Below are 13,646 nucleotides of genomic sequence, written 5' to 3'. Positions count from 1 at the left end.
ATAAAGTCTGGCTCAAACGTCACCGCCACTCCATAAGTCTCTAACATCTCAGAAAGAATTCATTGTTCTGCTCCCTGTGTTTCCGCCTGTATTAGTGTATGACCAATTCCATTACAGGCGTTTTCTTGTCAGGTCTCCTGTGTGAGGCAGGTGGTTCAAAGAGCCAAACACTCATCTATGTACCCCTGGAGTCTGTCACATAGTAGGCCCTCAGCAAACATTTACTTAATAGAACTGAATTGTTCCACGTCTCCCGACAACACTGGAGAAGGATAATATAAGCTTCCTCTCTGAGCTAATGTACCCAGAAACTCTACAAACACAGGTTTCTATGACAACCAACCAGCTAGGAGAAAGCAGGTGCTATGATGCTTGCCGTGATTTGGAAGCTCGTTGCCTGATTTTCATTAGGCCCCCTCTGGTTTCTCCAGTCCCGGTTTAGTGGGACCAGGATCAGTTTCCAAGGCTAATTTGCATATTGTTATTATTCCGGCATCTGTTGCTGTGTGTCCTTGTGTTTGCTGTGGCTGGATTTCCTCCAGAGATGAGTAATGAGGGCACTAACTCAGGTGTCTTTTGAGCCCAGCTCAGTCATGGCTAAAGGCAAAGCACCATGGGTCAGATACTCTCAGTGCTATCTCTAGTGGCCGCCTGTGGAGCCAGCAATAGAGTATGCAACACGGCTCAGTGTAAATACAGTTGAGTGCCAGCTCAATTTACACTCATACCTACACCAAACTTGTTAGAGAGGGGCTGCCGAGGGTGTTTCTTGGCGTAGGCAAGGTGCCTCTCTCTTTGCTGCATGATTTGGGGCCACAGTAGATGCAGAAAGATAGTTTATTCCACTCCTGCAAACACCTCCCCTCTTGCAATTTTCAAAAGCTGTTATATCTTTAGCATGATTTGTAAATGACAGTAGATGCTCCTTCCATTTCTAGCAGCCCCTTTCCCAAATATTTTCGTAATAAAATTATCAATCGTTTACTGCTGCAAGGAAACGCATAGGTCTCTTTGAGATTTTGCTCCGTGGGACAGTGTGAAGTACTTGATGTAGAATCAGGAAACCCGGGGCTGGGATCTATAGCCACGATTACCGAGCAAGTCACTTCACCTCCCTGATTGTCCCCATCCCTCTCAGGTGGTGGAAGGACACCACAACCACATGCGTATCATTTTAGAGGCTGCCATGCCCCACACAAGCACATCTGTCACAGACGGGGGGAGCCCGTTACAAATTGTGCTAAAGAAATATTGATTGGTGAGCATTTGTGATTTAAACTGCAAAAATAGTTTCAGGCAACTGGCCCATTTTGTATAATGTTACAAGATCCCTTAGAGTTTGGGTCTGATAAGCTTTTGTTAACAAATATTAACTGCAAGGGCACCTGGGTGGCTCAGTCAGTTAACAGTCCGACTCTTGGTTTCGGCTCAGGTTATGATGTCACAGTTTTGTGGGTTCAAGTGCCCCATCAAGCTCTGTGCTGACAGCTTAGACTCTGCTTGGGATTCTCTGTATTTCTCTCTCTCTGTCCCTCCCCCCTCGCACTGTCTCTCTCTCAAAATAAATCAATAAAACTTGGAAAAAAAAACCCAAATATTAACTGCTAATGGAATTAATGTCTCCTTGTTAAAGCTTTTGCAGTTCTGCCATCAAGTGAAGTTCCCAGGTCAGTTACTATTTTAAACAAAGACATGTAGGGATTTTAAGATGTAGAGCCTGAATATTTAAGATTCATTAAAGATTTTAAAATAAATATTGAGAAAATTACAAATAGAACAGAGCATGCCTACTTTTAGAAGAGCACTTGAGCAGCAAAACAAGAAAGGCAGAAACCCAGAAAAAAGAGAAACATATTTGACTGCACACATTTTAAAATATCTGACAAAAGTCAAGTCAGAGGAAAAATGATAGACTAAGAAAGAAAACTTTTCCACATGGATGATGGATATAAAGAGACAATAAATAGAAAACAAAAATGCATATATCTTTTGGAGGAAAATGTATCTAATCTCACTAATAATTAGTGGAATATAAATTAAAACATCATTGGGACACAATTTTTTTAAAATACATTAGACTAAAAAAAATTTAAACATCAATATATAACACTGGTGAGGATCTGGAGAAATGGATACTCTCATATGTTGCCGTTATTTTATTTAAGAAAATAATAAATATCACAAGATCTATTAACATCCAAAATATACATACCTTTTGATTCAGCAACCTGGCTTTTGATTATTTTACTAAAAACAAATGCAAACACTCATATGTAAGGACACATCTATATTGTAGTTGTGTGTAATTCAGCATACTTGTGGTGGCAAAAATTGGAAAGGAAGCCCCCTATTTTCTAGAAATAAACGAATGGCTGAAAAAATTATGATATACCATGGAATTTCACACCGTTATTTTTAAACGTGATTTAGAATTATTTATTTACTTGGTAGATAGCCGTTATATTTATTGTAAAGTGACAAATGCAAGTTCCAGATTAATGTACAAAGTATGTTCCTGTTTTATTAAAACAAATTAATAAATACATAAGTAAATCTCCACATAAACTTGTATTTCTCTGCATCTTATAGAGGAGAAAAAAATGAAATATATATTTAGCTAATGATGACATAAGTAAATAAATAAATAAATAAATAAATAAATATATGTATTGGGGATCTTAGTGCTTGAATTTGTCTTTTGGTGGATTCCTCTGGAACAACAGCTCTTAAGCTTTCAGAATGCATGACAAGCACCTGTTATGAAACTGTGAAAAAGCACAGATTCCTCTTGTTACCTTGGATATTTTGACTTAATGGGTCAGGAGCTTAGGAATCTTGACTAATTCTCTCACTGAAACATTGCCCTCTAGAGTATTGAATCAAACCTGTTTTCTCTGTAACCCTTCCCAACTCCCACACAGGAATCTCTATATTTCTTTTCTGTTTCCTTAAAGACAGTTATACCTACGTTCCAAATGAAAAAAATAGTGTAAAGGAACTTGAGGAGAGACTGAAATTTGTCATAAACATGTAGATGGGAAGTATGTATTTAAGTCAGGGGAAATATGTGGAAATATTGTAAGGGGTGTAACACATCAAGTGGTAACACCACATTTACTTAGGACCCATTGATTACAGGCAACAGAAATTGGTTAAACTGGTTTAAGCAGATGAGAAATTGTGAAGATGCAGGGACATCTCACTAACCTAAGGTGGGAAGTGAAGCCAGAGCTCCCAAAGGCTTCAAACAAGAGCAGGAAATGCTATGAAGAGTAGGTTATTCATTCGGTCTCTGTCTCTCTGCCTTCTCCCTTTCTGCTGGGCTCCATATGGCTCACCTCTGTGTCTCTGTGTATTTGGTTCGTTCTTTGTGCAAGTTTTTTTCTCTGCTGTCCACACACAAGGATCAAGGGTTGCCACCCTGGTCCTAGCATCACTTTTCAGATCACATTCCTGACAGAGCATGACAGATAGCTTCAAGTCTTAGGCTTGGATCCCAGGCTAAAAGATATATGGGCATCATTCCTGCTGATGGACTGGCTTCCGCTGGGTCAGATACCCCCGTTCCAACTATGTGTGCCAGTGGAAAGAGAGAGCCACCTAGAGCAAACTAGTTGCAGGCTGCCAGAGTTCTAAGAGGAGGGGGGGTTGCAGTGCTTGCCCCAAAATATGTGTACTACTTTCATGCTTGTCAGGGAATACGAGGCTGGAGAGAGTAACCCAAGTTCATGGGTACAGGCTCCATTAAAGTCCACTGTACTTCATGTCTTTGGGTCCTATGAGCTACTGGTACATATTTATAGTACATATCCCTTTGATGATTAGGGTAATTTAGACAGGTTTCTATTCTTCATACACATCCTGACTTGAGTAGTTTAGGACTAAAGTCCAAGTGAACACTATTAGGGTCCAATAGGAATTAACTCCAGTTTGCAGCACATGCTCTCAGATTTCCAGTGGCCAGAAAATTTCTTACTAGCATTCTAAAGTTTTCAAGGGCTTTTTTTCATTCCTTGTCAGTGGCCCTGGCAAAATGATAGAATCCTAAAATGGTGAGACCTAAAAAAGTAGGGTATAACCTCCACCATGTATATAGCTGAGGAAAGTGAGCCCAAGGAAAACAGAGTCCTCGGGCTCATATGAGTGAACCAGCGGTTGTTACCAGCCCTGTCCCGATGGTCCCATGCTGCCTCCTGTTCTCTTCAATCTCTGTACCCCCTCCCCCTCCCATCTGTCCCTTGCCAACTTTCCCTAACTTTTAATAATAAAAACAGCAACAGCAATATCAATGATAACAAGAACTAACATTTTACTAAGTGCCTACTATGTACCAGAAATATAAGTATTCAAAGTGATTGTTTCATTTAATTCGCTCAACTCTAACACCAACACACACTCACGTGCCCACACACATACACACCTTCTACAGATGAGGAAACTGATTATAACAGCACCAAGTAACACAAACAGGAGAGGTAAGGGGGAGGTTTTCAATCTGACTAGATAAGTTCTCCCTCCCAAAAGGCCTCAGAGAGTTCTGTGTTTTTCCTGAGAACACTTGGATGGTTTATGACGATATATCCGGGTGACTGTGCGTAGATGTCGCCCCAGTGGAAGGAACGACATGCGAGAAGGGCTGTATTCACTGATGTGTGACTTAAGCCAGAAAGTGTATGAATGGCTTGCACGTATCAAATCAGATATTCTATTAAGGAAAGATTTCTCAAAACCCAGAAACTAGAAATTCTATCTGCTGGCTTCACATTACATACCTTTATCAAATGACTAAGGTAAAAGCTTAAGACACTCTACTTTTCTATTGAGACTCAGCAGAATAGTCAGATCTTTATTGTCTTGGTGTCTATGGTCATGCTTTTGCTCAAAGGCCCAGAGTTCACCAGAAAGACAGTTACTCTCCCCCAGGCCTCGGCAGCCAGGCAAGTTGCTGGTCACTCTTCACATCTTTGTGATATAAATTAGTTTGTGAAAAAACACACCTAGGTACTCACTTTTTAAAAAGGCAGAAAACCAGAAACAAAACAAAGTCCTAGTAGCCTGGTCTCCAGCTCAAAGTATCTCCATTCATCTAACTTTTCATTTTTAGATCCTGTTTCCTAACTCTTTACATATCTATTGTCTTTCATTTCTCATCAAAGACTTCATAACTCAAAATTTGTAGGATCTAAAACCAGATAACGAGCCGATATTAGATTTAATATTGTTGAGCCACTGAAATGGAATAGGAATGAAAGCTCCCTTTCAGTTAGGCTTATGTAAAGGCCCCACGTCTGCCTTTCTGACTTGTGCCCAGTGCTCACTGTGTGGACATCGAGAACTCATCTCCCTTCTCAACACTTGTGTTTGACTTTCATTCCCAGCTGTGACACTACTTTGGAAAGTGCCTTATGCTAAGGAAATATCGCACATGTGGCAGAATTTCATTTTATGAGGAGCCAGAAGCTCTGACTCTGTCACAAAACCAAACTCTGATTTGGAACAAGCTCCCTGGATCTTAGTTTTTTTCCCTGGAGATGAAGGATGAAACTTGAGACTAGGCGGTTTCAACAGTGCAGTAGAGTTGACAGGCTGACACAGTGTACTGTAACAATGCCCAGCCCCCAGCCCCATCTCTACAAAGCTAATTCCATAGTCAAGTTTTCAAAAACATACAGAAAATACAGTGAGACATCGTTTTTGGGGTTGCCTCCTGATTTTCAAGCTGATGATTCTTAAGCAAAGTAGCCAAACGTTTTCTAGAAAGATACTGTGGGGGCTGAGACTTGCAGGGACTGTGGAGTTATAAGTAATATTCAGCAAAATTCTATTTCAGAATGCACTGCTATCTCATTTAGAAGACTGATTATTTTGGGGCACCTGGATGGCTCAGTCAGCTGCGTCTGAATCTTGATTTCAACTCAGGTCATGATCTAGTATTTCATGAGATCAAGACCCATGTTGCCTTATTGGAATTCTCTCTCTCCCCCTCTCTCTTCCCCTTCCCTGCTCATGCTCACTTGCTCTCTCTCAAAATAAATAAACTTAAAAAAGAAGACTATTTTTTAAAAAGGAAGACTTTAAATCGCTACCAGATGGGGCGCCTGGGTGGCTCAGTCGGTTAAGCATCTGACTTCAGCTCAGGTCATGATCTCACAGTCTGTGACTTCAAGCCCCATGTCGGGCTCTGTGCTGACAGCTCGGAGCCTGGAGTTTGCTTCAGATTCTGTGTCTCCCTCTCTTTCTGACCTTCCCCTGTTCATGCTCTGTCTCTGTCTCAAAAATAAGTTAAAACATTTAAAAAAATTTAAATAGCTATGAGATGAACAATGATGGAAAGGTATGCTGTCATCATTAATCCATCAAAGCATTCTTTCCCACCACACTCAGATACAGCCTCGGAGTCCTTCTGAACACTGTATGCGGGTCAGCCTTCAGTCGATAAATCCGGGTTTGCAAAGACATTTACATCTACCTGCTATTTCTGAAGATCTCCTCCTGAGTTCTCACATTTAGTAAGCCCTTGTTTTTTTTTGCTTTATGACTTAAGTTTCACAAAGCTACTCCTTGCTGTCAGTGGAAAACCCATAGGCTTTGCTTCTTGTGCACCATAAGCTTAATAGAACCCAACTGTGATTTTAGCTCTTACCTGTCGCAAATCATACACACTTAAGACAATGGAGATAATAGACAAGATGATGATGGCCACAGAGTATTCTATGTAGCCTTGAGACAGCCACAAAGTTAGGGTAAAGGCTTGGAACACGTAGAATGGATTTAAAACCTGCAAGTACAAAAACAGCATGTGAGTCACTTGCATGGATCACATCATTTCAAAGAAATTGAAGAAGAAACAAAGAAATGGAGAAAACTTCCATGCTTATGGATTAGAAGAGCAAATATTGTTAAAATGTCTAAACTACCCAAAGCAATCTGTACATCCAATGCAATCCCTATCAACATACCACCAGCATTTTGTCACAAAGCAAGAACAAACAATTCTAAAATTTGTGTGGAACCACAAAAACCCTGAGTATCAAAAAGTCATGTTGAAAAAGAAAAGTAAAACAATTCCAGACTTCAAGCTATATTACAAAGCTGTAATCATCAAGCCAGTATGGTACTGGCACAAAAACAGACACATAGATCAATGGATCAGAATAGAGAACCCAGAAATGGACCCACAACTATAGGGTAGCTAATCTTCAACAAATCAGGAAAGACTATCCAATGGAAAGAAGACAATCTCTCCAACAAATGGTGTTGGGAAAATTGGATGGCAATAAGCAAAAGAATGAAACTGGACCACTTTCTTACACCATACACAAAAATAAATTCAAAATGGATGAAAAGCCTAACTGTGAGACAGGAAACCATCAAAATGCTAGAGGAGAACATAGGCAGCAACTTCTTTGATCTTGGCCACAGCAACTTCTTACCAGATACATCAGAGGCAAGGGACATGAAAGCAAAAAAGAACTATTGGCACTTCATCAAGAAAAAAAGCTTCTGTACACCAAGGGAAATAATCAACAAAACTAAAAAGACAACCTACAGAATGGGAGAAGATATTTGCAAATGACATATAAGACAAAGGGTTAGTATCCAAAGTCTATAAATAACTTATCAAACTCAACCTCCCAAAAATAATCCAGTGAAGAAATGGGCAGAAGACATGAACAGACATTTCTCCAAAGAAGGCATTCAAATGGCTAACAGACACATGAAAAAAATGCTCAACATCACTCACCATCAGGGAAATACAAATCAAAACCACTGCCAGATACCAGGTACCACCTCACACCTGTCAGAATGGCTAAAATTAACAACTCAGGAAACAATGGATGCTAGCAAGGATACAGAGAAGGGGGAACCCTCTTACACTGTTGATGGGAATGCAAACTGGTACAGACACTCTATAAAACAGCATAGAAGCTCCTCAAAAAGTTAAAAATGGAACTATCCTATGATCTAGCAATTGTACTACCAGGTATTCATTCAAAGGATACAAGAAAAATACTGATTTGAAGGGGCACATGCACCCCAATATTTATGCAGCACTATTAACAATAGCCAAATTATATAAATAACCCAAATGTCCATTGACTGATGAATGGATAAAGAACATGGGAGGTATTTGTATATAATGGAACATTACTCAGCCACCAAAAAAGAATGAAATCTTGTCATTCGCAACAACGTGGATGGAACTAGAGTGTATTATACTAAGCAAATAAGTATATGCTTAGAAAGACAAATACCATATGATTTTACTCATATGTGGAATTTAAGAAAGAAAACAGATGAACACAGGGGAAGTGAAGGAAAAATAAAATAAAAACAGAGAGGGAGGCAAACCATGAGAGACTTAACTATAGAGAACAAATGGAGGGTTGCTGAAGGGAGGTATATGGGGGGTTGGGTCGAATGGGTGAAGGGCATCAAGGAGGGCATTTGTGACGAGCGCTGGGTGTTGTATGTAAATGATAAATCACTACATTCTGCTTCTGAAACCAATAACGCAGGACATGTTAACTAACTTGAACTTAAATAAAATCTTGGAAGAAAAAACAGATGATGTCATTTTATCAATTTTTTAAATCATTTTTTTACAACACACAATGATCTCTAATATTTATGAATTCACTTAGAACTCAGTTTCAGTGGAGTCAGTGTCAAGCACATAGCATGTGCTATGGTGGAAGCAAAATTATTTTAAGCACTCAGAGCCTGTCAAAAATTGATTATTCTTATTTATTTTGAATTTTGAAAAATGTTTTATCAATATCAAAATCTAACGATTTACCTTTCTAAACATTATTTACCTACAATGGAGAATTCAGTCTCTTAAAACACACTTCATCTCTGACCTTTTTTTTTTTTTTAACATTTATTTATTTTTGAGACAGAGAGAGACAGACAGAGCATGAACAAGGGAGGGGCAGAGAGAAAGGGAGACACAATCCAAAGCAGGCTCCAGGCTCCGAGCCATCAGCCCAGAGCCCAACGCGGGGCTCGAACTCACGGAGTGCGAGATTGTGACCCGAGCCGAAGTCGGACGCTCAACTGACTGAGCCACCCAGGCGCCCCAGATCTCTGACCGTTTTTATTGCAGTTTCTTCTTCCCATACTCACATGCTGCAGATTGAGTCAAGTTGTGTGATGAAAATAGAAGACTGCATTTTTATCCAGATTGTTGAAAAATAACATATTCGTCACATCACAGGTTTTTAGCAAGATGCTCTGAGCATCAGGCACATCAGCATGGGCCCCTCCTTTGAACGGGATGGGGGGGGTGGGAGTCATCTTACCCAAAACTGCAGTGAAATTCATGGGAAGAATGTATCACAAGCCCAAAGCTGGCCATCCATGCACATATATTTTGGTCTCTTTATTATACCTTTCACTTTTTTTATTCCCTCAATTGTCCCCATTTTGGTCCTGCTGGCCCCACTGTTAATAATGATAGCAGAGAGGGCAAACCTGAGGAGGTAGATGTAGTCATCTGATGTACAGACATAGTGTGAATGAAAAAACCCATCTGACCAAAACAAGGATTATTTTCTTGGTGAAGTGCTCTTTACAATGATTATGAATTAGATGAAATATTACCTAAAACTGGTGCCACTCTGTTACCTCTACTTTCTATATTCTCTAATATGTTAAACTTCTACTTTAGTCCTCACAGTGAACTGACATCCAGTTAGCAAGTTAATAGGCTGCATTTTAAGAGTTTCTTAAACCCTTGGATATATTTTGTGCATTAACAAAGCTTTTGTTCTTTAATGTTTCTTATTATTTCCATTGCAACATGCTTTTCTTACAAAATATAGCTCTTCTCTTTGCTTGGCATAAAATGCTCTAATTGTAGATGATACACTAATGATAATACGATTTTGAGTTTATATAAACTCAGTAGAAAATGTGGTTAAATACTTCTTGTATAAGAAACAACACCATCATAATTAATTTAACTCCCTTATTCAATATTCTTTTGAAACCAAAATACAAAGTAGTATTACTTGCTTTTTTCCTACTGAAGGCTTAGTAAGTAGATGGAGAAAATACTACCACTCCTTTCAAAATAACCAAATTGACACCTGGGAGAATCTTTGACAACCTGAAAATGTATTTGAACAGGAAGTTTAAACAGCAGCTGGCTTTTTGATAGTGGAGGAAACTGCATATGTGGGGGACATGGGGTATGTGGGAAATCTCAGTACCTGCCAATCAATTTTTCTGCGAACTGAAGACTGCTCTAAATAAAAGTCTAATTATCTTTTAACGTGTGACCATGCTAAACAAAGTGACCACTGTTGTGGATTAGAAATAGACTAGAAATGTGCAGTATGGAGTGGAGGTTAGCACAATCAGCTCACTGGGCTCCACCTAAGGAATGGAGAGTGGTGGGCTAGGGACTCATGCTACAGGGAATATGATTGACAGTGTGCCACAGCGGCAGGGGACAAAACCAGCCTTGCTCTCTGACCCAGGAACAGAGGCCAAGGAAAGTCACAACCAGCAGCTGTTCACTGGCAGAGGGCAAAATGGAAAAGAACAAAGTTCATGGTGCCACTGTGAACTTGGCCAAACCCCAGCTGGCTCAAGGCCTGAAGCTGCTTGATCCTGGGGAGTAGAGCCCCACCCTACAGGAGTTGGTTCTGAACTGAGGGCCATGGGGACTACCAAGAGGCAAACTCAGAGCCATCCTACAGGGACAGTGGACACAGAGAAAAAGAGAGAAATGTAGACAAGGGAAGTACCACTTAAGGGCAGCTCACCAGAGCTGCCTCCATCACTACCAGAGCTTCCATCACCATCACTAATAATAATAACTTCAATATTTGCAAATGACATATCAGATAAAGGGTTAGTATCCAAAATATGCAAAGAACTTATCAAACTCAACACCCAAAAAACAAATAATCCAGTGAAGAAATGGGCAAAAGACATGAGTAGACACTTCTCCAAAGAAGACATCCAGATGGCCAACTGACACATGAAAAAATGCTCCACATCACTCATCATCAGGGAAATACAAATCAAAACCACAATGAGATACCACCTTACACCTGTCAGAATGGCTAACATTAACAACTCAGGCAACAACAGATGTTGGCAAGGAGAAAAAGGATCTCTTGCGTTACTGGGGGGAATGCAAGCTGGTGCAGCCACTCTGGAAAACTGTATGGAGGTTCCCCAAAAAACTAAAAATAGAACTACTCTATGACGCAGCAATTGCACTGTTAGGCATTTATCCAAAAGATACAGGTGTGCTTTTTATCCAAGGGATACAGGTGTGTTGTTTCGAAGGGACACATGCACCCCCATGTTGATAGCAGCACTATCAACCATAGCCAAAGTACGGAAAGAGCCAATGCCCATCAATGGATGGATAAAGAAGATGTGGTATATATATACAATGGAGTATTACTCAGCAATCAAAAAGAATGATATCTTGACATTTCATCCACGTGGATGGAATTATGCTAAATGAAATTAGTCAGAGAAAGACAAAAATCATATGACTTCACTCATTTGAGGACTTTAAGAGAAAAAACAGATGCACATAAAGGAAGGGAAACAAAAATAATATAAAAACAAGGAGGGGGACAAAACAAATGAGGGGGACTCATAACTATGGAGAACAAACTGAGCATTGCTGGAGGGGTTGTGGGAAGGGGGTGGGCTAAATGGGTAAGGTGCATTAAGGAATCTACTGAAATCTTTGCTTCACCATATACTAATTTGGATAAAAATTTAGAAAAATAAAAAATAAAGTTAAATCAAAAAAAGAAGGAAAAAAATAACTTCAAAGCACACTAAGAAAATATTCTAAAAAATAAATAAATCCACTAACAAAGAAGTCATTCCCAAGAAAATTGACATAATAAAGCAACCAGAGAAAGACAAAACTAATATGTTTAAAATCATCAAAAAGAGAATAGGGGTAGGAGATGCTCCGGAAGATGTCATCGTAAGAGGACGTTGGGCTCACTGCGTCCTGCTGATCACTTAGATTCCACCCACACCTGCCTAAATAACACAGAAAACCACCAGAAGACTAGCAGAATGGATTCTCCCGAGCCAAGCGTAGACGAGAGGCCCACGGAAGAGGGTAGGAAGGATGGAGAGGTGGTGCGCGCTACACGGACTGGTGGGAGGGAGCCGGCCAGAGGGGCGGCCCGCCGGCAAGACAGAGCTCCTGAGTCTGGCTTGCAAAAGCGGAGGGGCCAGATGGAGTGTGTTCTGACAGCAAACGGGACTTAACTGGAAGGTCATATGTTAACATCTCTGCTCGGAGAGCGGGAGGGCTGGAGGACAACGGGAGGGAGAATTGTTGAGCCTCGGACAACAGAGCTCAGCTTGGAGGGGAACAAAGGCGCTCACCAGCACCATATTCCTCGCCCACCCCCCAGCCAAAATCCCAAAGGGAATCATTTCCTGACAGGGAACTTCCTTGCACTGCGCACTCAACACTGTGCTTCTGTGGATCCATCCCCTCCGGCAGAGGGTCTCACTCCCTCCCGGTGCTGCAGGGCCCCTCCCGAAGCAGATCACCAAAGGAAAAGCGAGCTGAGCTTGCCCCTCCCACCCCTGTGCACCTTGCTGGTCCACCCCAGCTAATACGCCAGATCCCCAGCACCACAAGCCTGGCAGTGTGCAAGTAGCCCAGTCGGCCACCCCACCCCATGGTGAATCCCCCCCAGGTGAGGGGAAGAGAAGGTACACACCAGTCTGACTGTGGCCCCAGTGGTGGGCTGGGAGCAGACATCAGGTCTGACTGCAGCCCCACCCACCAATGCAAGTTATTCAAGACAGCACAGGGGAAGTGCCCTGCAGTTCCCCACCACTGCAGAGACTATCCAAAATGATGAAACGGAAGAATTCCCTTCAAAAGAAACTCTGGGAAATAGCGACAGCTAACAAACTGATCAAAAACGATTTAAACAATATAACAGAAAGTGAATTTAGAGTAATCGTCATAAAATTAATCGCTGGGCTTGAAAACAGTATAGAGGACAGCAGAGAATCTATTGCTACAGAGATCAAGGGACTAAGGAACAGCCAGGAGGAGATAAAAAAAAATGCTATTAATGAGCTGCAAAATAAAATAGAGGTGACTACAGCTCTGATTGAAGAGACAGAGGAGAGAATAGGGAAATAGAAGATAAAATTATGGAAAAAGAAGAAGCTGAGAAAAAGAGAGATAAAAAAATCCAGGAGTATTAGGGGGTAATTAGAGAACTAAATGATGCACTGAAGAGAAATCATCTACATATAATTGGTATTCCAGAGGAGGAAGAGAGAGGGAAAGGTGCTGAAGGTGTACTTGAAGAAATCATAGCTGAGAATTTCCCTGATCTTGGGAAGGAAAAAGGGATTGAAATCCAAGACGCACAGAGAACTCCCTTCAGATGTAACTTGAATCGATCTTCTGCACGACATATCATAGTGAAACTGGCAAAATATAAGGATAAAGAGAAATTTCTGAAAGCAGCTAGGGATAAACGTGCTCTAACATATAAAAGGAGACTGATAAGACTCGTGATGGATCTCTCTACTGAAACTTGGCAGGCCAGAAAGGAATGGCAGGAAATCTTCAATGTGATGAACAGAAAAAATATGAAGCCGAGAATCCTTTATCCAGC

The 13,646-nt window shown here is 40.8% G+C and overlaps 1 protein-coding gene across 1 annotated transcript in view; it reads right to left on the bottom strand.

The window, feature by feature from the left end:
• Positions 1-13,646, bottom strand: part of LOC102949408 (probable cation-transporting ATPase 13A5) — a 114,773-nt gene that overhangs the window by 67,199 nt on the left and 33,928 nt on the right. Inside the window, exon 7 of the mRNA XM_042977113.1 lies at positions 6,644-6,778. Within this exon, the coding sequence (XP_042833047.1) occupies positions 6,644-6,778 (135 nt within the window). The remainder of the gene's footprint in view (positions 1-6,643; positions 6,779-13,646) is intronic.

This window comes from Panthera tigris, assembly GCF_018350195.1.
Source record: "Panthera tigris isolate Pti1 chromosome C2 unlocalized genomic scaffold, P.tigris_Pti1_mat1.1 chrC2_random_Un_scaffold_86, whole genome shotgun sequence".
Lineage (NCBI taxonomy): Eukaryota > Metazoa > Chordata > Mammalia > Carnivora > Felidae > Panthera > Panthera tigris.
Note: the sequence above shows the minus strand (reverse complement) of the source record. Positions and strands in the feature narration are given on the sequence as shown.